The sequence below is a fragment of the Pollachius pollachius genome (assembly GCF_949987615.1).
Source record: "Pollachius pollachius genome assembly, chromosome: 3".
NCBI classification, from domain to species: Eukaryota; Metazoa; Chordata; class Actinopteri; order Gadiformes; family Gadidae; genus Pollachius; species Pollachius pollachius.
In genome coordinates this window covers 2,143,660-2,170,569 of record NC_136936.1, presented here as the reverse complement: position 1 = coordinate 2,170,569, position 26,910 = coordinate 2,143,660, and the positions used below count along the sequence as shown (strand labels likewise).

Sequence of the window (26,910 nt, the reverse complement as noted above, 5' to 3'; positions counted from 1 at the left end):
TGGACCAATGAGTCAGTAATGGAACCAGAGTGCCTGTGTGTTGATAAACAGATGCATGGATAGGGATAGACGGACAGACTAGACTAAGATGAGCTAAGCTGTGGTAGACCAAGCTGGGATAAACTGGGCTAAAATGGGAGACAGTAAAATAGGCTGGACTGGGCTAGGCTAGACTTCACTAGGCTAGCCTAGGCAACTCCATTTAACATCCTCTCTTGACGGTCCATCTGTCTTTCTGTTTCTGTGATCTGCTATCTTAAAAATAACTAGCATCTCCCATATTAATCCCTCCCTCTCACTCTTCCTCCCTCTCTCCATCTCTGACCATTGGGTCCTGCCCTCCTGTTCCTGTGTGTGCAGGCTATCGAAAAGCAGGTGAACAAATCCAGGAAGAAATGCATCAAGATTTACAAACCGGCCAACTGTAGGCTGGAAGAGAAGTTCTACCACCTCACAAGCGAGCCAGAAAAGAAAATTGAGCCTCCGGTATTTGTTGTGCTGCCATTTATTCTCATTGTTGTTTTGTGCAATACGGAAAGAGAAAGCATTGTGTCTAACTGTGTTTGTGTGTGTACAGAAACTAGAATTCGTCACTGAAGTGTTAGCGCTGAAGGGCTTTTCTGAAGCACGCTTCGTTGAGCGTCCTCCTTTCAGATTGTTTCTCATGGACTCAGACTGTGATGAACCTTTGTGGTCTGCTACAATCAACAAAGGTAACCAATGTACACAATTTCAATTTGTTTTGTGGTTTGCATGGTAAGACTCATGACACATGACACTTTCTATGGCAAATCCTAGATGATTGGAATAGCGAGAAATCAAATCTATCGAAAATATTCAGATTTCTTTTGAAGAAGATCCAGATGACCAACAGCAGACAGAGAGGTACACTTTTTCTTTGTGGTGTTGTGTTGTTTGGATCATTGTTGGTGTTTCAATCGGATAGTAGGATTATTAGGCACGTTGAATCAGCCGACGAGCGGGGCTGCCGTGGGACCACTGCCCAAAGTCGAACATATTTTAACTTTTATGCACGGTGAAAAAACTTCAGAAAGCGAGAAGCATCCCAACGCTGCTCTGAACCGATCCGACTGATCAGAGTTCACAAAGGTTTCCACAATAAAAGGTTCAAGCCTTCAGCTGTGCAATTCAGAAAACGGAGAGAAGATGAGGAAAGCAAAGCTTTAATTAGTTGTGGCTAGCTACATGCTACGGCTACATGATTTTGCTTGTAATCGTCTAACTTTGTCTGCTCTATAACATTATTAGATCATCTGCCGATTTCCCCAGTTGCTGGACAAGGGAAATCTGACCTCCGATCTTTACCTCGCCTCTCTCCGGAGCATGTACGTTCAGCCAACTATTTGTGGTCTATGTGTAATTGATAATACACTACTATATTGTCATTATTAGGTGAGTGCAGCGCTCAACTATTGTTCTTCTTAGGCTTTATTATACTATATTCCCAATACTTAGCACTCTACTCCTCCTACATTTTGTTGAGCTAGACTCCATTCCATTTGTAAAATGTCCATATTTGCTTGGAATCATGCGCTGCTACTTTTTTTAACAAAAATAATTCAGTTTTTTAAATATCCAACACTTTATAATGGGAGGACCGCAAACAATTTCAGACTACGTAACTTGGTCAATTTTTAACCATAAAATCAAACTTTTAACAAATCAACACACTTGTATCTTTCAATATATCTTAAAGGAGAAATTTTGTTGTAAAATGGATCTGGGACATGTTTAGTACGATAAGGGGTTGGAATGTTCGTTTGGGAGCAAAAAAGCGCATATAGACGCATTCTTAAGTTGGCTGTTTTTAGCCGATACTACCAAAACTCAGCTTCTAGTCCAATCACTGGTCATCTCCCGCCTCGACTACTGCAACTCGCTCCTGGCTGGACTCCCTGCCTCTGCGATTAAACCATTGCAGCGCATCCAGAATGCGGCAGCGCGCCTCGTGTTCAACCTACCAAAGTTCTCCCATGTAACCCCCCTCTTCCGAGACCTCCACTGGCTCCCTGTAATAGCTCGCATCAGATTCAAGATGATGGTACTGGCATACAAGGCAGTCGATGGAACTGCCCCTGCCTACCTCCAAGCATTAGTAAAGCAACACACCCCAGCTCGATCCCTCCGCTCAACTACCTCAGCTGGACGTCTGGTACCGCCATCGCTAAGAGCAAGCAAAGGTCGATCAGCAAAGTCACAACTTTTCTCTGTTTTGGGACCTCAGTGGTGGAACGAGCTCCCTACCGATGTCAGGACCGCACAGTCGCTAACCAGCTTCCGCAAAAGACTAAAAACTCACCTGTTCAGAGTTCATCTCGACTCTGCATAGAAACCAATGCACATCCACCATTGAATGTTGTACGTCCTGGCACTTGTACATTGCACTTATTCAAGGTACTTAATTGTGTAGCATCTACAGTAGCTGCTATCGCTGCTTTACACGGGGAATGGGTTAGCCTAGCGATTGTAATACTTGCACTTGGTTCCATGAACGTCTTTACTGTACTGACAGCGATATATTGTTTCACTTATGAAAAATGTACTTATTGTAACAAATGCACTTATTGTAAGCGCTTTGGATAAAAGCGTCTGCTAAATGCCCTAAATGTAAATGTAAATGTAAAACGCTATAAACTTGGAACGTTAGGGGCATGTGTAATGGTAAAAACTAAATCGCTACTCTAAACCACTTACAAGGCTAGGAGTAGCCCAACACTTCTTTGGTCGTATAATAAGGGTCTTAACATATAAAACGAGGCATTGATTGTACAGATTGTTTATTAAAAAGGACATTTTATACACATAATACCATCAGTAGTTCACCCTTCAACGCCATCTTGATTTTAGGACTCGATGAGCAGATTGACGAACACAGAGCTTGTGACATCCGTAAACAACACGCAAGCTCTGTGTTCGCCAATCTACTCATGTGTTGGGCTACATCTAGCCTCGTAAGTGGTTTAAAATAGTGATTTAGTTTTTACCATGAGACGTGCCCCTATCGTTCCAAGTTTATAGCGTTTTGGTAGAATCTGCTAAAAACAGCCTACTTAAGAATGCGTCTATATGCGCTTTTTTGCTCCCAAACGAACATTCCATCTTGTTATCATACCAAACATATCCCAGATCCATTTTACACCAGATTTATCTTTTAACAGGTTTTTGACATAATTTATACGGTGAGCTGGCTATTACAAAAGCTAACCATTTTGGACGTTGTGGAGCCTAACATCAATATTTTGTTTTTGTGGCTAGAGGCTAGGTGCCTGCTCCATATCTGGTGCCACATCCAGCAGCACATTCAGCCCTCCAGCTACTGTGGTGGAAAATAACCGAGTTCTATCACTTCAACTAACTAAGAGAGTAAAAGAAATCGAGGGGTCCGGAGCAAGTATGACAAAAATACTTTATCGTTAAAAAGACAACAACAAAGCCGAGTAGTTTGCAAAGCACTGCCGGTCAACAGATCCCGGCCTCTTTTTTATCCTCACGTACAAAGCTGTTTCTTGTTTGAGGTGTCCGCCCACGGCCACCCATGGCCGATCAATCACTCATCCCTTTCAGCGAGTGGCCGGCAACACTAATGTAAAACACCAGGCGGAGGTCAGCACGCATTGACCCCACAGTCTCTGGTGTCGTGTTGACTTCTAACTCAGCTCTGGCCCCAGACTCCCTGGTGCTGTGCCAAGTCCTAGATAAGAGTCCAGAGACGTTTTTAGATGCTTTCTACCCTTAGATATATAGGCCTAATAATAATAATCATGGTTTACCTTAGAATATAATCATTAATTTCTTCCATACTACCTCTGGTGAAACACAGCCTGCAGGCCAAGCAACATCCAGAACCACATCCAGCCCTCCAGCTCCCTCCAGGGCAACTCTGGCAGAAGGTGAGTTGATTTAATTGTATGTTACAGCTGCAGTTATGTAACTGATCAATATGGTCAATATGAACTAATCCAGACCCATTTTTGCTGTAATTCTATCAAATATTCACAATCAGTCATGAACATACGTGTCTCACCCTGTTCATCTGGACAATGTCTTGTCCATTTTACCACAAATTGATGCTAGGGAATCTATTTGACTATATGTTAGACCACAACCATCTATTATTTAAGTTGTCTACAGGACACATAAAAACTAGAATAACTTATTCCCGTCAAAAAACAATTTAAACCTTATTTCACTCATGTAATTCAGTGGTTCCCAAACTCATGTCATGTATCATCAAGTCGTGTACCCCCTTGGACACTCTCCATCCTACTGTGGACCCCAGCACCACCCACAGCTCACCATAATGTTTTTTGTTTGTATTCTGAATGCAGAGAATCCACTGGCTTGTATGTGGAATAGTACTTTTTCCAAACCCCTGAGGCTTGCCTGACTTAGCCAGTATATATCTGACCATGTAAGACGCTAGCCCTGCCCTCCTAATACTATCTGTCGGTGTTAGAAAGTTGTCTCAATTGGCGCTCAAAAATCTCCTTTTGGCTTGAGAGAAGGTTTCAAACAGTTATTAGACAGAAACTGTGCACATATGACACACTGAAGCTGAGAGAAGTCCTCACTCCCAGTGTAAGTGAACCCCTTAGTAATATAGTCGTATTTCTGCGTCTCTGTGAGACCCCAACCTCCCTGTCAATTTGGTGTTTCCCTGGGGGTCTGGGGCTCTTGGGCTGCTTCGTTATCTCTGACCATACTGGTGGCAGCACCAGTAGAGCTACAGCAGCAGCAGGACTGGTGATCATACCAGTATGACCTGAGGAGCTGCTCCCACAGCAGGGGCTTCATTTGTAGAACCAGTGTGATTTCCGGTTGCGACTCTGGGCTAGGGCTGCCCCCTAATAGTTGACCAAAAGTTAGTCGTTGAGAAGTTTTCATTGGTCGGTTAGTCGCAGCAAAAAAACGTGTTTAAACTCCATCAAATCATACTAATCAAATCATACTAATTATGATATGTATGTTCTCTCGGGGGTAGCACCCTTCCCTTTGACCGGCAGTGGGTCTGCTTATAGGTCGGAATGAAGCAGCCACCGATTATTGACAGGCTGGGTACTTCATTCTTAGTTTCACTAAGTTTCCTGTACACGTTTGTACAGACACAACCGGACTCATTCATAACTTCACTAAACGGACACACACTACCGCTCGCTCTCCTCGCTCGTTCACTCACAAACACCCACACTGCCATTCCCGCGCACACACATACGCTAGTCTCGTAACAATTATTATTGACAACAGTTAGCTGAACATTATAGGGTCCTGGCCTTCCACCCTGTTTTCTCAGTTGAACACAGAAATCAACTACATTTGTCGCAGTATTTGTTAGATTTGTTAGAATCTAACAAATAGCGTCCCCCTAAGCAAAAAAAGACGCCCTCATTCTCCGGTAACGCAGCCTCATTCTGTCTGTAACTCATGCTCCAATCTTTCTTAGATCGATGCGGATGTTGTGGATGCAACGTAATATATGATTTTTAGAGTGTGCGAGCAAGCAAAACGACAATGAGAGCGCGTGAGACGAAGCAAGAGAATGCTTCCATCACAATAGACCTATTTAATCATAGTTTGAGGCAAATATAAAGAAAGATCAGCCTCAATTTGGCAGATTCAAGGTTACAATTGTGGCTTTTGCAGGGCAGCACCCCTCACTCAAGATGCCTTCCGCTCACCTGCCTGCACTCAATCACCCAAATAATTGTCAGTTAAAAATTAAACCAGTGGTGATCAGACTATCCAGTTAGTGTTTATTACTTTTCATAACATAATTAATGGATTCTGTAGGCGGAATTATGTTCAGGTACATGAGAGAAATGCGCTCCAGCAAAGTTTACGAATCCAAATCTCTCGTAGGGCACCAAAATAACTAGAGACGGCCCTGCGTTGAATCAGGCCAAAACCATCATATTAATAAAATATACTGTTGTTGACCAGTTGTCGATGTATTGAAAAGCTGAAACAAGGATTATAATGTAAAGACGTCACCAAACTTTCCGATATAGCCAAAATATATTGGTTTACTGTTCGCTTACAGCCTACAATTAAAAGATAAAAACCAATGTAAGCCGAAAAGTGTAAAGTAACCAGCAGGTCATGAGAGGGTCCCTCTGTCTAAGTAAACCCTTTTGAAGGTCTCTGTATTGTGTTTGGACAAAAGCTCTTCTACATATTAAAGTGATAGGAAATAGGATTATTCTCTACACTAGATTGTTGATTGCTTATCTGCACGCATTAAACACACGTCATAGAAATTCGTAATGTCAAAGAAAATATTCTAACCTATAGAAAATCTGCTGTTAGCCTCAAGGAAGTGTCAGGGAAAAACTAAAGTATATGGAATCCGGGCAAATCCACGTTACTATAAACTATGGAAGGTAAGCTGTGTTCATTTTAATGCAAAAGGGACAAACTATATGATAGGCATGGGTTTTTAGAATTATTGATCTAAAATGGAAGCAAGATTTAAATGAACTATCAAGGTTGTTTGTTTTAAGTACTTTTTTTATGTTATGAGTGAACAAGTTGGTGCGACAAACGGTTTTATCTTTACCCTGTGGAAATTGCATTAAATGAAGGATACAATTTCGCACGTTGAGCACACGGTTGTGTGACTCGTTTATTTAGTTTTTGAAAACAGGAAAAACGTGCTGCAAGAGAACATATGCCGCATCGGGCTCCGCGTCATGAGAAGCTCGTAATCCTTAAAGGGACAGCGATCCCTGAAACACAGAGACAGTAAAAGACATGCCTAACACAATGTAAAGAACAACACATAACAAAATACTGTAGGTGAATTATGTAACACTCACTACACATGTCCCCCCAGAATTCACCATCAGGAGAAAACAAAAACAAAACAGTCATCGCGGGGGCGGGCGTATTAACCGGCCACAACGGCTGCGTCGTACAGGAGGTTGAGGAGCCACAACTGTGGCAGGCGTCCCGCCATGACACGGGTATGAGGCCTGGAGTGTGGGAGTCCCGGGAGGGAGGGGAGCAGGGGGCAGGGGCAGAGCTGGAGGTCGTCCGCGTCGTGGGGGCTGAGCCAATTCAATGGGCCTGGCCACGTCCAAGTGAGCTGGCTTGAGGCGGTCAATGGAGAGTCGCTCCGGCCTGCCGCCCATGTCCACCACAAAATGTTTGTCCCCCGTCTCCAAAACCCGGAAAGGGCCCTCGTAGGGGGGGCGTAACGGTCCCCTGTGGGCGTCGTGGCGAATGAAAACGTAGTCAGCCGTCCGAAGCCCAGCGGGGATGTGCGACTGAGGGAGGCCGTGACGGGAAGTGGGGACAGGTGCGAAAAGCCTTGCATTGTCCAGTAGCGTGGACCGCTGGAGAGTGGCAGACCAAGGAACGGTGGTGCCAGGGACGAAATCCCCTGGAACCCGCAGCGGCTGGCCATACACAAGCTCTGCGGAGGAGGACTGTAGGTCTTCCTTTGGTGCAGTCCTGATGCCAAGCAGTACCCATGGGAGCTTGTCGACCCAGTTGCTGTCTTTGAGGCTGGCACGAAGAGCAGCCTTCATCGACCTATGAAATCGCTCACAGAGTCCGTTAGCCTGTGGGTGATATGCGGTCGTGTGGTGGAGTTTCACTCCGAGGCTCTGTGCGACAGCGTTCCACAGCTCAGAAGTAAACTGCGCGCCCCGGTCAGAGGATATGTCGGAAGGAGTGCCGAAACGGGCAACCCAGGTGCTGATAAACGCCCGTGTCATTTCGACCGACGCTAGCGACGTCAGTGGCACAGCCTCAGGCCAACGGGTGGTCCTGTCAACCATGGTCAACAGGTAGGTGAAACCGTGAGAGGAGGGCAGAGGGCCGACCAGATCCACGTTCACATGGTCAAACCGTCTCTCCGGCACCGGGAACAACTCCAACGGGGCTTTAGTGTGGCGGTGCACTTTGGCCCGCTGGCACTCAAGACAGGTGTTAGCCCAGTCCCTAACGTCCTTCTTGAGGCCGTGCCAAACAAACTTAGCCGCAACCATTCTCTGTGACGCTTCGAACCTGGGTGGGAAAGACCATGGATGGCATCAAAAACTTTTCGTCTCCATCCCGTGGGAATGATTGGGCGAGGACTGCCTGTGGAGACGTCACACAGGAGCGTGGTGCCGGCATCGCTAAAAACCACATCCTCTATTTTCAGCCCTGTTGTCGAGGTCCTCAGGAGTTGCACGTCTGGGTCTGTGGTCTGGTCCGCTGCAATGCGGTTGTAATCCAAACCAAGATGGACTGCTCCTACCACAGCCCGTGACAGGCAGTCCGCCACCTGGTTGTCCTTACCGGCAACGTGTTGTAAATCCGTGGTGAACTCGGAAATGTAGGACAGATGACGTTGCGGGCGGACCACGGCTCAGCCACCTTGGCCATGGCGAAAGTCAGCGGCTTGTGGTCGACAAAAGCGGTGAAGTGTCGACCCTCCAACAGGGAACGAAAGTGTCTGATGGCGAGGTAGAGACCAAGCAGCTCCCGGTCGAAAGTGCTGTACTTCTGCTCGTTGGGACGCAACTGACGGCTGAAGAAGGCAAGTGGCTGCCAGGCCCCGCCCACCCACTGCTCGTAGACGGCACCGACAGCGTAGTCCGAGGCATCCGAGGTGATGGCGATGGAGGCTGTGGGAGAAGGGTGTGCCAGCATGGTGGCGTTCGCCAGGGCTGCCTTAGTGGCAACAAAAGCCTTGTCCCTGCCCTCAGTCCACTCTACAGCGTGCTTGGGCTTACCTTGCAAGGCCTCATGCAAGGGTCGCATGAGCTGGGCGGCTTGAGGGATGAAACGGTGGTAAAAATTCACCATGCCGAGGAACTCCTGCAGGGACTTGACAGTGAGCGGGCGTGGGAAATGTGCGACCGCCTCCACCTTTGATGGGAGAGGGGCTGCACCATCCTTAGTGACTCTGTGTCCCAGGAAATCGATGGTGGAGAGACCAAACTGGCACTTGGCGGGGTTGACAATTAGCCCATGTTGGCTGAGCCGCTCAAAAAGCGTCCGGAGGTGCGCCAGGTGCTGGGATTTGGACGTGCTCGCCACTAGGATGTCATCCAAGTACACAAAAAGAAAAGGCAGCTCCCGCAAAACAGAGTCCATGAGGCGTTGAAAAGATTGAGCTGCGTTTTTAAGGCCAAACGGCATCCGCAGGAACTCAAACAGACCAAACGGCGTGATCACTGCCGTTTTGGGAACGTCCAGTGAGTGTACAGGCACCTGATGATATCCCCGGACAAGGTCCACCTTGGAAAAAATCACCATACCAGCCAGGTGGGCCGAAAAATCCTGAATATTCGGCACTGGGTACCGGTCAGGCGTCGTTGCCTCATCTAGCCGCCGGTAGTTGCCACACGGGCGCCAGCCGCCGCCGGGTTTGGGGACTATGTGGAGGGGTGAGGCCCACGGGCTGTCGGACCGGCGGACTATACCCAGGCGCTCCATGTTCGCAAACTCAACCTTCGCAAAGGCAAGCTTGGTCGGGTCGAGGCGCCGAGCACGGGCGTAGACGGGTGGACCAGTAGTGGCGAGATGGTGCTCCACACCATGCTTCACGGCAGACGCAGAGAAAGTAGGCTGAGTGAGGGCTGGGAAACCGGCAAGTAGATGGTGGAAGTCATCTTAGGTGGAGAGCATGCTAGACAGTCGTATGGAGTCAGCCCCGCTGAGCGTGCACGCATAGGAACAAAACGTGATGGCGTCAATCAAACGGCGGTTCTTTACATCCACCAACAGTCCATGCGCACACAAAAAATCGGCGCCGAGGAGGGGAACGGAGACCTTTGCTGTAATAAAGTCCCAGCCAAACCGGTGGCCTCCGAAACACAACTCAATATACCTCGTTCCATAGGTACGGATGGGGCTACCATTAGCAGCTTCCATAGGGGGGCCGTGGCCATCGGTCACCATGTCCAAACGGGAAGCAGGAAGGACGCTCCTCTGTGCTCCCATGTCGCACAGGAATCACCGTCCGGAGATGCTGTCGAGGATGAAAAGCAGCCTGCCAGCACGGCCGACGCTCATGGCCACTACCGAGCGCCGGCCCTGGTGTTTCCCAACCCGCCGTAACTGCATGGCGGACGGCATTTAAGAGCCTTCGGTCCAAACTTTGCATGGTAGAAACACATGCCTGAAGACTGCTGCGGGCCTGAAGACTGCTGGGGGTCAGAAGACAGCTGCCGACGAGAAGTGGTGGCAGCGATGAGCGTGGAGTCGTCCAGTGTCACAGGAGCGATGTGCGCGGGAAAAATCGCGGCCACACAGTGCCCTTGACCCGCCAGGAAAAAATTATCAGCCTCCTCAGCCAGCCTCCGACAGTCAGTGATCATGGTGTTGGCCAAAGCAGCCCTCACTTGGGAAGGCAGCTGACGCAGGAAAAGCTGAACAAAAAGAAAATCGGGTTTGTGCTCACCCATTAGATCCAGCATACGGTCCATGAGCTCAGACGGTTTGCTGTCGCCGATCCCTTGAAGTGAGAAAAGCCTGCTGGCTCTCTTAGCGTCCGACAGTTCAAATGTCTTTAACAGGTGGGCTTTGAGTGCCGCATACTTCTCCCTTGCCGGAGGATTTTTAAGGAGGCTCACCACTCTGGATGCTGTTGAATTTCCAAGAGCTGACACAACGTAATAGTACCTCGTCGTATCCGCGGTGATCTCCCGCAACGCGAACTGCGCTTCGGTCTGGGCGAACCATGCCGACGCCGACGATTCCCAGAATTCGGGGAGCTTGAGAGTAACAGCGTTCTCGGTCATGGTCGTGTCGGTCGTGTCGTGTCCCTGGATATGTCCAGCAGACTAACGTCGGGGTCACCAGTGTGGAAATTGCATTAAATGAAGGATACAATTTCGCACGTTGAGCACACGGTTGTGTGACTCGTTTATTTAGTTTTTGAAAACAGGAAAAACATGCTGCAAGAGAACATATGCCGCATCGGGCTCCGCGTCATGAGAAGCTCGTAATCCTTAAAGGGACAGCGATCCCTGAAACACAGAGACAGTAAAAGACATGCCTAACACAGTGTAAAGAACAACACATAACAAAATACTGTAGGTGAATTATGTAACACTCACTACAACCCCAATAAAGACGGGTTTAATTAATCAACTATCGTGTTTGCTCATTTTCATTTTAAATTGTCTTCTGATTTTTCTTCCAGGGGAGCTTCGAAGTATCCGTTCTGATTTTGTGCAGAGAGTTTCAATCCCAGTTATCAAAGGTCTCCTGGATGACCTTTGGCAGCAGAAATTGTTGAGTACTGAGGACAAGGACTTTGTGATGGAGAAGGAGAAGATCAAAACGGACATGGCACGGTGTCTGATCGACATGGTTATCGGGAAAGGGGAGACAGCAAGTAAGGAAATGATCGATAGTATGAAGAAGAGGGACAATCCCTTATGCATCACCCTTGGTCTGATCTCTTCTCCTACTGCTAGTGGGCCTGAGTTCTAACTATGAGTGTATTTTTTTAAGAAAAATATTACTGTCGACTTTGTACTTAATTGTTGAACACATGTTTAGAATAGGACCTCCTGCCTGTGCTAGTACATACAGTATACACACATATATACCTATACATACATACATATATAAAGTGTACTAAGCTTATCCTCTCGGGTACCTCCTATATCCAGATATAGGAGGTTGGCAGGTTGGCTTGTAAACAGAAGGTTGCTAGTTCGATCCCTTTTCTGTGTCCCTGAGAAAGACACCTAACCCTAACTGCTCCCGATGAGCTGATGGAACATTGCATGGTTTACTCCGCCGTGTGTATGAATGGTTGTAAGTCGCTTTGGATAAAAGCGTCTGCTAAATTCCCAAACTGTAAATATAGATAGGATTTTTTTTACATATTTTTAAAGTTATTTTTGTATGGTCGTGATTCCAGACTTGGTAAAACAAGTTGACATTGTGCCAAAGAAAGTTTTTGTTTTTGCTTATCTAGACATTTTTGAATAATTTTCCCCAAATTGCAGCTAGCATTGGGTCATATCATATTTATGTGTATATATATATATATATATATATATATATATATATATATATATATATATATATATATATATATATATATATATTATACATGTTAACGTGGATATAACTAAAATCTCACTCTCAGGGTTTTCACCGTGACATTATCCTGACCCAGGAATGTCCAGACGTCTGTTTGTTGCAAAATAAAAGTGTTTTTTGGAAAAGGCTGCTTTCTTGCTTCATTTATTTGACATATTTTTAAACCTGTCATGCCAACATAATATCCATCAATACTTTTAATATAGTAAATATTATCATATTAAATAAAATTCAGCACCATTCTATAAACAATGGAATACATCAGTGTAGAGCTTTTGGGTCACCATTGACACTTCTGTGGATTCATGTGTAACGTTATTCATGGTTTCACCCATGGCTCTAAAGATCTGAGTAGAAATGTGAGCTCAGGTGCTTTTAGAGTGAGTGGAGGCATGTATTCCTCATAGTATGTAGAGAGACTGAAGGTTAGCCAAATAGTAGCATGTAAATGTACTGGAATGTGTCACTAGGAACTATTTAGGATTACTTTGTATTGAAATCATTGTTCATGGAAAATACTTTGACTTTACTTTATCACCTAATTTCTTTGCTTCATCAGCTACAGAGATTATTCTAGTACACCAAGTATAAGAAAGTGTCCGTTTTTCACCTGTTCCATTCCAGAATGCCAGCTGTAAAGAGCTATTGTTTAGAGCAGCGGTCCCCACCTCGGGGTCCTGGGCGACTCGTGTGGTACCGGGTCGCCAAGAAATAAATAACTTTTTACTAACTTTTAAATTACCTTATATTTATGTGATTTGACTCAGAAGCGACATTCGGCAATGGCAGCGTGCGATTTTCATAACAAGTTCAACTTCTAGTTCAATAACATCCACAGCTAAGAAAGAAGGTAGGCCTAAGACAAATTGTCGGAAACCTTTGATTTGCAAGGCAAGTCGGCAAGGTTTGGAGTTGTTATGTAGGAATAAAAAATGTGTATGTTGCAATATTGTACGGTGGACTTGCAGCGAATTTTGGAATTAATAGGCTCGAGTTGTCATTTCTTTAAAATCTAGGCTTTCTTTTTTGCAAAAAAATTGCAAAAAATAAAGTGCAAAAGGCATTAGCCTATATAGTAGGCTAAATAGAACCGGAACCGGCAGACATAGAGTGTGTGTGTGTGTGTGTGTGTGTGTGTGTGTGTGTGTGTGTGGACCCACCTACTCAGCAGGAGAGCCTGCTCAAAGTGCTTATCTGTCATTGTTAAATTATGTGTTCTCATAATGTAATCTCTATTATTTGTTAATAATATACCCCTATATTATGTGGATTACGACCTATTTTTGTATCCAACTTTATTGTACACTGATGTGATTGGTTGTTTTATTTTGTTTCTGTATAGAAGTGCATTCTGGGTCATTGACCGTTAAGACTAAGCACGTGCCATGGCTGCTGATGATGTACCGGAGCTGTGAAGAAATTAATAAACAGAAAAAGAAAAGAGATGTAAGACGTGATTCTTTATCAACATGACAGACGAACATGAAAACGCAACAGTCATTTTGTTACGATGCAGAGTGAAAGTAAGTCCTCCCTGGCTTCTGGATCACCTCCAACTGCGGCACTTCCAGGGGTACCGGCATCCTCAGAAGGCTCTGTATGAAGAAGACGAGTCTCTTGGACCATTGCTGTTTTCATGGCTCTGTCACACCAAATTTGTACCGGGTGCCAAATTTGTACCGGGTACGTAATCCATACGTAATCCATTCCAAACCTGCCTGGCAACAGATGATCGCGGACGATCGCGTCGATTGACGTAGGAAGGTTCAAGAACATTCCCGGTTAAACACTCGGTTTACTACACATTAAACACAGAGATTACTTGCTAAATTCGATTAAACAATTAAATGCAATACAAATATAAAGTTAGGAACGCTAATAAATGTAATTTGTAAAGTTAGGGCTATCTGTCTTGTCGCGCTCAATGAACGACTTCGCGAATGTTCTTGAACTCAATGAACGACTTCGCGAATGTTCTTGAACCTTCCGACGTCAATCGACGCGATCGTCCGCGATCATCTGTTGCCAGGCAGGTTTGGAATGGATTACGTATGGATTACGTACCCGGTACAAATTTGGCACCCGGTACAAATTTGGTGTGACCGCTCCCCTCTCTTCTTCAGCGAGCAACACAGTCGGAACTTTGGGATGGTGGAAGACGCCATCCTTACCTCGTGGGAGGCCAACACCTAACCAAATCAATGGCTTTTATAACACCTGAGAGGATGTGGTTTGAGAACTGCACTTGGGACAATTTTTGAGTGTGATAAATCAAATCAAATCAAATCAAATCATGAGTCATTTTTAGATATGCGGCCCCTCCAGCACACCACCCGTGGATGTTCTACGCTTGCGACCGGTAGAACATCCACGGGTGTTTCCTGCAGATGTTGAATGATTGCAGCTTCCTCAGGAAGTACAGTCTGCTTTGGGCATTCCGGTGTATTTACGTAATGTTCACAATATCTAGTAATTCCTATTCAACAACATGCCAAATTGGAGTTGGTGGAAAACGGGTCTCGTCCTGATCTGACGTCGTTCAGACAGCTGTCCTGCCGCCAGTTTAAGAAATATGTGTTTGGAATTGATAGTAGGCTACAAAAGGCTATATATAAATTACATAGCCTATAATATGGTTCGTTTTACTTAACATTCGGCCAGATTGGAGTCGGTCGAAAGTGGGACACACTTCATTAGTTCAATGTTGTCGCCTTATTATAACGTTGTCAGAAACAGTTATTATTAGTTATTATTGTGGAATACATTAATAACATTTGTGTAATTAAAAAATATATATCATGCGGCCTTTACATACGACATGCAGACAAATAAAACCACACCATGCTCAAATGACGTATGATGTATTTCCTGATCGAATCGAATGGGGTTTCTCTGTTTGTTGAGGCATTTTGAGTTCAGAGTGAGGTCTGTCCAACTGCCAGTCGGAGTGATCGAGGCCTCCCCTTGGAAATCGAAGAGGTTCCAGACATAATTGCATTTGCGATTAGTAGCCCCTTTTTTATTATTATTTGTATGTATCGTAGCCTATACATTTTTATAATTAATGCATTGTAAATGCAACGACAACAACGACACCCACCCCTGGTCGTCCTTTAGCCTATAAACATCAAACTACAATACTTAAAAAATAAAATGATGTTACTAATAGGCTACAATCGGATTCCTTCTGCTTTTTTACAATAAATATTCAAAAGATTGCGTAAACATAATAACTATCTCTCTCTACCTGTAATTACGAGGTCTTCGGGGTCTGCGAGGGTTTGATATGCAGTCCTGCAATCCTGAATATCAACATAGTCTAGGCCTACAGACAATCACAAAACATGGGTTTGCACTTCTGATTAATCCAGTAATAATTATATTTCCCGAACCTAAAGATGAACTCAAGGGGATGATTGAAGTCGCATTGCATAAGGATTGTTCGTGTTTTAAATAGCTTTCTTAATTGTCCCATTGTATTAGCCTATTTATATTTATTGAAACGATGTTCTGGTTGTTTGACCGACTGTTTATATCTATTATACATTTGTATTTCTGTTTTTATTTGTATGTTGTAATCAGGTAGTCATTGAAAAACGGAGCCTGCTGTCAACGGCCTCCCCTGAATAGATACATGTCCGTCTGCGTTGCTCCGCTCGGACCATGGACCAATTAAAGAAGGATCGGACGCCTCCTCCAGAAGACGACAGGTGTGGGGTGGTGATTGGTTTGCTGCTTGGCGGGCTTCTAAGTGGGCGTGGTTTCCAAGAATCCTGATCTCACTTATCGTCCAGAATGAGGAAGCTTCAAAACGAAAGTTAAATCGAAGAGGGGAGAAGCCACGTAAGCGATGGAAGGTAGGCCGTGTTTTACATTTTTTTTTATGTTGCACACTTTGCTGTAGGTTACAATGGTTGCCATATATGATAGGGGTTCATATTCGGCTGCTTATTTGAACTTGAGAGATTTGGGCGATCAGGTTCCGTTTCTTCTGCTGCTCGGCAGGTGGACGCAGAGGGAGCAGTTTCTTTATACATTATTCCACTTCAAGCAGCAGGCTCGATATTGTTGGGAAACATAGTCTGCCTAGTTACTTGAACAGATAAACTGAGACGGAGCGGAGATAAAATTGTCGGCACGAGGTCCTCGGATTTATTTAGTAAGGTGAAAAAGGTTATACTGAGCTATAGAGCGTAAGAGATCGGTCGAGCGAAAATGTCTAAGTCCCTAACAGCGCTGAGGTCATCCGGAGCTTCGCCTCTGTAGAGGTTCTGCTTCAAATGAGCGTAATGTCCTTCTGGGTGTATCAGTCTTATGTGTTTTCTTCTAGCGAATTGTGTGTTGCGAGTTGTGTGTGTCAAAGCTGGTGTGGGGGGTTCTCAAGAGCACCTGCCTGGCCTTGAGCACCCCGGGCTGTGGCCGAGTGTTATCAGCAGATAGATTCGAATGAGTGTGTGCATTGTGTGAGCATCTGAAGGCCCCTATCGTTGGGACATGTCTTCACCATGGGCCTTAACGTGTGCCTATATCTGTACTGTATATGTGGTGTGTTTGTTCGGTTATTTTGGCCATCAATATCAAACACTGCAGTAGGCCTTTAATAAGAAGCAGAGGAGAGTAAGAAGAAAGCAGGCTCATGTGAGAAAACGAGGAACCTGAACCAAGTTATCAGAGTCTTTGGCCCGACCACGACCCCATTTCACCACAGGAGGCCTACACAATCACAACCAACGGAGTCGTTCATTTTTATCTTTGTATTTAGGCCTAGGCCTAGGCTATTTGTTTTTAAAACGGGCCAACGATGAATTGATATTGACTACAGTATTGTACATTTAATATTGCCTTTTGCATTCTTTTTCAGACCTAAAAAAGATCCGTCGTGGATTTGTAGAGAAAGTTTCACTCCCAGTTTTGAAATGTCTGCTGGATGACCTTTGGCAGGGAAAAGTGTTGAGTACCGACGACATGCACTCCCTGATGGAGGAGCAGGCGGGCAGAGCTGACCGGGCTCGGTGTCTGATCGACACGGTGATGTCGAAAGGGGAGAGTTCTAGTAAGGCGATGATTGGTAGTATGTTGGAGAGGGACCGGCAACTATACATCACCCTGGGTCTGATCCTTCCTCCCAGCCCTACTGATCGTGTGGGTGAGTTGTAACTAGGAATGGGTTTTCTCAATAAGCCCTGCCCACTTTATTATGACAAGGCCTAACACGAACCAGAGCAACGGCTTCTTTATCCTTTCATCTCCTGGGATCCAACCATTAATTATTGTCATTTCAGGACATTTGTTTTGCATATCCAAAGCCATTCTCCCTACTTTGTTGAACGTGGGAAATAATTATAATTTAAATACCCGAACAGCACAGCAGCAGTCTAATGTTTTTTTTTCTCAAACAGATCTGACCTGAGGAGAATAAATGGTGGCTTCAGTCTTGAGGAATGAAGAAAGAATTTTTAAAAGCTATAAAGTCACAACATTGTATTCACTACATTGGTTTTATTTCAAACGTCAGTTGTGAGACATATTGTTCCCCTGTTATGTGAGTTCAAATGTCATTGATAAGAGACATGAAATAAAATATAGAAATAAAACATTTTATAAATCTCTGATGTTTTTTCTTTCTATAACATTCTAGCAGGAAGCCTTTTGGCTGGATCTCTGGAGGTTAAAGCATCGTATAAAGGAGACTTGCATGCAGTTATTCGGATCAAATTTGTCAAGTAAAACACTGCACCAAATGCCTTGTTTTGCACCAATTGTACGAGTGATCTTTATTTTCTGTTGCTGGAAGTTTCCCCAACAGACACGAAGGGCAGTACCTCTGAACTCAACCTCAGCTCTGAGCAGTTCAAGACAGAGAAGTGGAGGCATGTATTCCTTATAGTAAGTAGAGAGACTGAAGGTTAGCCAGATAGTAGCATGTAAATGTACTGGAATGTGTCACTAGGAACTATTTAGGATTTCTTTGTATTGAAATCATTGTTCATGGAAAATACTTTGACTTTACTTTATCACCTTATTTCTTTGCTTCATCAGCTACAGCGATTATTCTAGTACACCAAGTATAAGAAAGTGTGTCCGTTTTTTCACCAGTTCCATTCCAGAATGCCAGCTGTAAAGAGCTATTGTTTAGAGCAGCGGTCCCCCACCTCGGGGTCCGGGGGTGACTCGTGTGGTACCGGGTCGCCAAGAAATAAATAACTTTTAACTAACTTTTAAATTACCTTATATTTACTTTATTTTGAAAATCGCCACCACTATACTCACATTGATGTTCTTTCATTAAGAATGACACGCTAATAACGGTCTATCAAGATAAAACAGAAACTCAAACTGAATGTGACGATGGCAAAATAATATTTTTTTCAATTACGCCACCAAATATCATTTTACCCACATGAAACAAAGTTCCACTGAAAAACCAACCTTACTTCTTGGTAATGGAACAACAAAGGCTAGCAACAAAAACCTATCCAAAATGTCAAAGTTGTACATAACGGGGTGAAAAGCTATTTTTTGCAAAAAATTGCCGTAGACATGTAAGGTGTTCAATTGTCAGATGAAAAAAAACATAATTGGTTTGACACACACAATTTAATTTGGGCGGGTGGCGGTTTAACCAATCCCATAAAAAATATATATACAATGTTAAATACACACACACACACACTAACGAAAGGAAACAAAAAGTTTAAATTAAGTGACGATCCATCCCATGTCGCTCCTCGCTGCAGCGCCTTCCTTATAGACCACTAAGCAAACGTCTCGTAGATGGGACTGCGCCGTTAAAACAGCACGTCATTGTAGCCTACCACTCGTGGAATAAGAAATTTAAAAGAGATTATGGAGTGATTTGACTCAGTAGCGACATTCGGCAATGGCAGCGTGCGATGTTCATAACAAGTTCAACTTCTAGTTCAATAACATCCACAGCTAAGAAAGAAGGTAGGCCTAAGGCAAATTGTCGGAAACCTTTGATTTGCAAGGCAAGCAGGCAAGGTTTGGAGTTATGTAGGAATAAAAAATGTGTATTTTGCAATGTTGTACGGTTAAGAATTGCAAAAAAACAAAGTGCAAAAGGCATTAGCCTATATAGTAGGCTAAATAGAACCGGAACCGGGACACATACACTGTGTGTGTGTGTGTGCGTGGACCCACCTACTCAGCAGGAGAGCCTGCTCAAAGTGCTTATCTGTCATTGTTAAATTATGTGTTCTCATAATGTAATCTCTATTATTTGTTAATAATATACCCCTATATTATGTGGATTACGACCTATTTTTGTATCCAACTTTATTGTACACTGATGTGATTGGTTGTTTAATTTTGTTTCTGTATAGAAGTGCATTCTGGGTCATTGACCGTTAAGACTAAGCACGTGCCATGGCTGCTGATGATGTGCCGGAGCTGTGAAGAAATTAATAAACAGAAAAAGAAAAGAGATGTAAGACGTGATTCTTTATCAACATGACAGACGAACATGAAAACGCAACAGTCATTTTGTTACGATGCAGAGTGAAAGTAAGTCCTCCCTGGCTTCTGGATCACCTCCAACTGCGGCACTTCCAGGGGTACCGGCATCCTCAGAAGGCTCTGTATGAAGAAGACGAGACTCTTGGACCATTGCTGTTTTCATGGCTCTGTCACACCAAATTTGTACCGGGTACGTAATCCATACGTAATCCATTCCAAACCTGCCTGGCAACAGATGATCGCGGACGATCGCGTCGATTGACGTAGGAAGGTTCAAGAACATTCCCGGTTAAACACTCGGCTTACTACACATTAAACACAGAGGTTACTTGCTAAATTCGATTAAACAATTAAATGCAATACAAATATAAAGTTAGGAACGCTAATAAATGTAATTTGTAAAGTTAGGGCTATCTGTCTTGTCGCGCTCAATGAACGACTTCGCGAATGTTCTTGAACTCAATGAACGACTTCGCGAATGTTCTTGAACCTTCCGACGTCAATCGACGCGATCGCCAGACCTGTGACCCTTTCCTTTGTTCAGAGACACTGTACACATTGAGAGCTGTGAGCCTTTGAACTCCTTGTGTGTGTATAATGAGCAATGAGAGTTTGTTTTGTGGACAATGACTTTTGTTATGTAATCGTATAAGGCTTGTTAAATGATTTATGTAACAGAATTGTGGCCATGAATTTTGGAGCTGATTGTTGTACTTTATGTCAGTCCCTTCAGAAAAACGCGATTATGCGATCGCATAATTCAACGCATAATCAGCCAAAGTCCGCATATTCATGCGGGGCCGCATTTTTTCAAATATGCCGCACTTTCACAGCATTAAATTGCCGATTTCCGCGCAAAATATGCGGGGCTTGCATGATTTCATAATCCCCGCATTTTCGTTCCGAAAAAGTCACTTATATCTTAGCATAACGTTGAAAAATGTTGCGTTTACTTCACACAAGAGCAGCCATTTCCACCTGTTGCCATGGGAACGTTATAAAGTGACGTAATTACGCGACGTGAACGTTATCGAAAAGCTGCATTTTTCGCAAGTTCCCGCAGTTTTTGCAAGTAGCAGCAATTTCATCGCATAATATTGCATAAATATGCCGCATATTTCATCGCATTTTTTAAGAAAACGTGCCGCATAATCAAGGATTTTTGGCCGCAACAATCACAAAAAAACGCCGCATTTTTCTGGAGGGACTGTTATGTTTGCTTCCTGGGAACCACATACATCCTAGCTAACTACCTACCTCCACATCCTAGCTAACTACCTACCTCCACATCCTAGCTAACTACCTACCCATCACACCTTAGCTACACACACTATCATCCTGCCTACTTATCTTCACACATCCATACATTCCTGCTCGCAGCTTTGGAAAATAAAGCCTTTAAACCTTGGAACTCTGACTGGACAACTCTGTGTTCTCACCGACAACCCCATTGGTCTCAAGCCAGCACCTAGACATTCCTAAAACCTCTTCAGCTGTGATTATCTTCGGCCCTCGGCCTACGGCCTCGTACCTACGGCCGAACCACAGCCGTGCTGATATTCAGTACAACAGCACTCCCTCTAGGGTGATATTGCTTAATTCTTCTACTGACAAATGTACTTATTGTAAGTCGCTTTGGATAACAGCGTCAGCTAAATGCCCTAAATGTGAATGGTTTATAATACAATACAGTAAAGATGATGAAATGTCTAATACATTTGTTTGTACGTGAATTTTAATAATAAATATACATAGCATTATACTTTACATGATGTGCTTGGATCCATTTCATAACGGTCGTTATGTTTATGAATAATAATTAAATGGAGAGTGTTACACAAAATCAGTGGTTCTTTTTGAGACAAACTTTATTAAAAAAATAGTACAACATAAATATACATTAGAAGTAAACAAAACCAAACCAGCACAGCACAAAGGCCACACGTTGAGTAGGCATCACGGTAACATGTCTTAGTAGTTTCACTGTCGTCAGATTGTGATAACTGATATCTGAGCCTTTTCCAGCCACCACCTAGACCTCATGCGGACAATTGGCTGAGTGTGTTGATGCAATGAGTTAGCTCATTTAACAATAATAAAAAAAACACCAGGATAAATAAGAACAGATGATGGACACACGTCCTCATGATAATGTGCATATGATCATTACAACTTTAATAGCTAAACTAAAGATAGGCTATTTAACATATTTTCCTATTTCTTTTGAACGTTTCGGCAAGGTTACTGAGCTTCATATCTGTGAAGGAATGTACATGTTAAACAGAACAGACAGCGACGTCTAGTCATAACCACACGCAACAGTCAAACACATACCAATGAACACACACAAGCACACGCGCACAATGTCACACTCACACACGAATGCGTTGACTCACACATTCAACATCCGAGTATCACTCTGATGCTGTTTAAGCTGGTAAGGCCAAATGAGGAACAGGTTAAGTGACTACCTCACTCAGGAAGGGAGGCTTGGCAGTGTGGTCAGTAGCCATGGTCCCACAGCAGATCAATAACCCATCCTACATGTGGATGCATCACATCACTTAACCATGCAGGGATTCAGCAGGGAGGCAGAGGACAACGGAGGGAGAAAACTTCTGCCATGCGGTAAGTAAACCCAGAACTGAGTGGATGTTTATAATTCAACCTGGTTAATCAAACACTGAGGGTTAACAACCGCCTGTCCTAGGCAACCCAAAGTGGACCCCCAAACGGCCCGCTTGGAAGTCAGGTGATGTGATGGTCAATTTGAACTACATTTTGTTATTTTTTCTCCCTTGAAGGATCCACTTTTAGTAACACCTTCACATCTTTTGACAACACTCAACACTCCGATTAAACATTTTGCAGCACCGACATTTACCAAAGAGAAAGGCATGCAGGAGCAGGTCCACTGGGAGGCCGCAGTGGGGCTGTCTGTCTGCCACCTTCTGATCACAGAACTCAGCCAGAACGCACGCAGCTGAAGAGTGGATGATTGGCCTTTTTTGCAAATTATTGGTCTAGAGGTGCAAAGTGTTGAGTGAGTGTGGGATGTTGGTGTTGTTGTTGGTGTGTGTGTGTGTGTGTGTGTGTGTGTGTGTGTGTGTGTGTGTGTGTGTGTGTGTGTGTGTGTGTGTGTGTGTGCACGTGTGCACAGGAGGCAGGCCGGGAAGGCGGAGGTGTCGGGTCAGGCCAGCGTCCCCCCGACCACAGAAGCTATCACTATTCCCAGCACCACACAGCAGATGATAATCAGGATTTTCTTCTGCATGATTTTTACGATTGGGTTAAAACACGTCATCAAGGGCAGCAGGTTGGGAGAGAAAAGAGAAATCCACACATTAGAAGTTGGAAACGTATGTTACAGCATGGAATGCCATATCATGCACAATGCAGACACCGTGGTATAATTATATCCTATTTGATAATAGTACCCATGATAATATATATATTGGCAAGGGTAATTGTATGTCGGTTAACCAGGCTCCTTATTGGAAGGTAAAGGGGGGTATTGTAGGGAATATATAATAATTTTATTAACTGTCTTTAGTCATTTTCATTCAGTGAAACAAATTACTTTTAATGCTTTATTATTATTTTAAAAATTGAACACAATCAAGGGAATTCAAGTATTTTTTAAAGCTATGAATATCAACGCTGGATTGAAATAAATAATTGCTTTTGTTCCCTTAGTATTTGTGTGGCTTCCTGTTCCGTTTCCTGTTTACTGTTCCGTGGCTTCCTATGTAACTGATATGCATCATGCAGCAAGCATGCAGAGCTTTGTAAATGGACTGCCCACAACATGCATCGGGAGAAAACCATGCAAACGGCCGTGACCGGGACCCCCGTTCTGTCTGTGCGGGCAGACCCGACCCCACTGTGAGGCCCTAAAGGGGGGGCCGTGCTTCTGGAGGGACCACGGCCCCCAGAGGCCCTGTGCGCAGCCCGCCGTAGGGTTTGGTAGTGTGGTGACGGCCAATCCCACCGCATTCCTCCAGACAATTTGACAGGAGTATAAATCCCCCCCCCCACAGCATGATGATCCCACGCTGACACTTACTCTGTACACTCACGTCAGAACCACTTTGTCAGAACAGCCAACAGCAGACACAGTGCTGGTTCAAGACAAGCATGTCGAACGACACGGATACAGAAACACAGAATCACATGCATCAATGTGTCTCTTGGCTTTGGAGCTGCCTTGCTCCTAGGTTCCAAGTCGGTCACTAATGGGTGACATTCATCTGAGCCAGTGTCTGAGCCGGGGTACACTTGGAGAAAAGACCTTCATGGGCCTTACCCCCTAGCGGCCATCCTGGTCCTGCCTTGGTTCTAAGCACTAGCTGGGTCTGTTCCACCACCAGCTGCCGTTTAGCACCAAGATGGCGGCTAGGTGAATAGGGCCCATTACTGTTTCGGTTCCACAGCTTAAGTGCACTTCCCCCTGCCTCCAACAGGGGATGGAGGCAGGATTCACTGGGGATCCTGGGCCTTCTGAGCCTCAGGGTGGTGATGTGGCTCCTGGACCGTGCTTTGAGTCCAGAAGCTCCTCAAGGGGCCTACGAGAGCCCCGCCGCTAGGGAAATGACCAGGACCACCACACATATGGCCAAACAAACGCCTATCAGGATCATCTTCTGCATCAGAGACATGAGCGGGAAAAGGACGAGGACGTTAGAGGATGAATGAATAGTGAGGGCTCACTGAGGAGTCATTAATGTCACATTCATGATACATTAATGGTACACTCATGTGTCATTAATGTTATATTCATGTTACATTAATGGTAATGTAATGTAAAGGAAGGAAGGAAGGAAGGCAGGAGTGAAGGAAAGATGTATAGAATAAAATAAAGACATAATGAACGGAAATAAAGAACATTATTTTATTTGGTTCCGCTTTCATGATAGTATCTACCGAGACAGGATGAGGTGCAGATCATCAGCAGTATCAACATCAACCACGAGGGGGCAGTGTTGTTCCACCGAGTAACTTTAACCATGTCGCAAACGTAAGGTATTATTAAAACTCTACAGGTACCGCGAAAAAAAGCCCCAGGGCACAAATAGCCTGTACTATAATAACAGGTAATGAAAGAACCCGATGCCGAACGCCCCTCAGAGTGCAGCTGTAATAGTACCGTCATGCATCTTTCCAGACCGATGGATCCTCTGCTTGTACGTTCAGCGTTGCCCTCCGCTGGTCTGACCGCACCAAATGCGGTCCACCCATTCTTGGACGGATCCTTCTCTTCTACGCACACTTTTTTACATTATTCATATTGGAAAGAACGTTCCCTAATAAAGACCTTATAAAGGTTGACAGCGAAAAGGTTCAAACGCATTTTCATCGTAGACACAGCAGAGTGAAACCGCTCTGAGGATCACACTCTCAACCGTTTCCGTTGACCTATACCTGTGGGTGGGAAAAGTCTAATCCTGCTCTCCGATCTTACGCTGTCCAGAAACATTCAGCAAAATGTCCTCCTCTCACACTGATTGTAAACTAATGAACCTTTTCCACCGGCGGGTACGCTTCGGACCCAGCACACCTCAGCCCAGTAGTGAGGGTGCGGTTCGGCCAAGCCCCAACCACAGCGAGATATACCAGCATCCAATGCGGAAGTGACAAACATTGCAGTAGCACTGGGTGGCCACTAGGAGGCGGTACCAAAAGGGAGCAATTCTTCGTTGACTCACATGTTAAACAGGCCGTTTTCACAGTCTTATTAAACCTATTTACAGCCTGGTCCAAAAAAACATTCTGGTCAGTATGTTTAGTTCATATCTACATGACAACACTGAGGGGGGTGAATGTTTTTTTTTTATTTTTATTATTTAATGTTTTTATGCTAGTTTTTATTTTATTGGAGGTTAAAATGTATGAATAATTAGGGGCGCAGCCTCTTGAGTGACAGCTAGCCGCTCACTCTCACTCTCTGTACGTCACCTAGATGGGCGTATCTCCCGCCCCCCATCAATGGGGGGCGGGAGATCAATGCCCCTTTTTTGGCTAAAGTAAATGAGGCGGAGTCAAACTATGACGAGTCAAACTAAGATGGCGACGCAATAAACCAAGAGAATTGGATGCGGTTGGAATAACTGAGGTCTGCCCGGATGCTACATCCATTTTATATACTATCTATGGGTTCGGCCCAGCTCAGTTACGGCTGGCGTCTCCACCGCCGACGGTACCCTTATGGTAGGGCGGGGTTTAGGCAGGACGGCGATAGCCGCGGCAGCTACGTAAGCACCTTGACCTCATAGCAGCCCGACACAGTGTATCCTGCTAATGAATCCAAGGAAACATAAGAACGCGCGCAATGAACAGAGAGCATCGACGTAGGTCGTAAAGTTTTGCGGGACATTTTCTTCAACAAACAAAGCTTTCGCCGTCGTCCAGAAGTGGAGAAGCAGACCAGCCCTACCCCTCCGGAGACGCATGCCACACCAGACAGAACGACACGCTGGGACGCACACAGAAGCCATGCTCACAGACCGGGCCTCGCCCCCGGTGCCACACACAGGCCCGGACTGGGGGCCCCGGGGGGCCGACGGGGGGCCACTCACCCTCCTGGCCTTGCTCTGGTACTTGACGGCTTTCTTTGTGTCCGACACGGCCCGCTCCACATAGTCTACCGAGTGCTCCACATTGTACTCTACGCGGTCGATCATCTCCCCCTAGGAGGGGGGGGGGGAGCATACAGGAAGGAGGGGGAGCCGAAGCAGACAGACAGGTAACAGGTTCGGGTGGGGGGGTTGGAAGGAGCAGACAGACAGGTAACAGGAGGGTCGGGGGGTTGGGAGGAGCAGACGGACAGGTAACAGGTGGGGTGGGGGGGTTGGGAGGAGCAGACAGACAGGTAACAGGTGGGGTGGGGGGGCAGACAGACAGGTAACAGGAGGGGTGGGGGGGTTGGAAGGAGCAGACAGACAGGTAACAGGTGGGGTGGGGGGGTTGGGAGGAGAAGACAGACAGGTAACAGGTGGGGTGGGGGGGGTTGGAAGGAGCAGACAGACAGGTAACAGGTTCGGGTGGGGGGGTTGGGAGGAGCAGACCGACAGGTAACAGGTTCGGGTGGGGGGGTTGGGAGGAGCAGACAGACAGGTAACAGGTGGGGTGGGGGGTTGGAAGGAGCAGACAGACAGGTAACAGGTTCGGGTGGGGGGGTTGGGAGGAGCAGACAGACAGGTAACAGGTGGGGTGGGGGGGCAGGCAGTAGGAGCGATAGGGGGGGAGGAGGATGGAAAAGGAGGAGGAGAGACAGGACAGGAAGAGGAAAAGAAGAGCAGAGGGGTTAGGGTCCGTCCTCCTCCTCCTCCTCACCCTCTTGCTGGTCTTCCGGGTCTTCTTGGC

The 26,910-nt window shown here is 45.2% G+C and overlaps 2 protein-coding genes across 10 annotated transcripts in view; one reads left to right on the top strand and one right to left on the bottom strand.

Moving 5' to 3' along the window:
• Positions 1–14,207, top strand: part of LOC307072885 (uncharacterized protein) — a 47,092-nt gene extending 32,885 nt beyond the window's left edge. For 4 of the 9 annotated variants that reach the window (XM_079732431.1, XM_079732433.1, XM_079732429.1 and 1 more), the window contains 6 exons: positions 361–486; positions 578–713; positions 799–885; positions 1,270–1,346; positions 3,842–3,911; positions 11,159–11,986. In XM_079732431.1, the coding sequence (XP_079588557.1) occupies positions 361–486; positions 578–713; positions 799–885; positions 1,270–1,346; positions 3,842–3,911; positions 11,159–11,451 (789 nt within the window). In that variant the 3' untranslated portion in view covers positions 11,452–11,986. Of the gene's footprint in view, positions 1–360; positions 487–577; positions 714–798; positions 886–1,269; positions 1,347–3,276; positions 3,912–11,158; positions 11,987–13,414 lie in introns of those variants that run through there. The other 5 variants (XR_013811703.1, XR_013811704.1, XM_079732432.1 and 2 more) reach the window with 5 other exon arrangements.
• Positions 14,208–23,874: 9,667 nt separating this feature from the next.
• The window catches only part of stx1a (syntaxin 1A (brain)), a 26,860-nt gene continuing 23,824 nt past the window's right edge, over positions 23,875–26,910 (bottom strand). The window contains exons 7-8 of the mRNA XM_079732843.1: positions 26,881–26,910; positions 23,875–24,191 (exon numbers count right to left, since the gene is read on the bottom strand). The exon at positions 26,881–26,910 is cut by the window's right edge and continues 81 nt beyond it. Coding sequence (XP_079588969.1) covers positions 24,114–24,191; positions 26,881–26,910 — 108 coding nt within the window. The 3' untranslated portion in view covers positions 23,875–24,113. The remainder of the gene's footprint in view (positions 24,192–26,880) is intronic.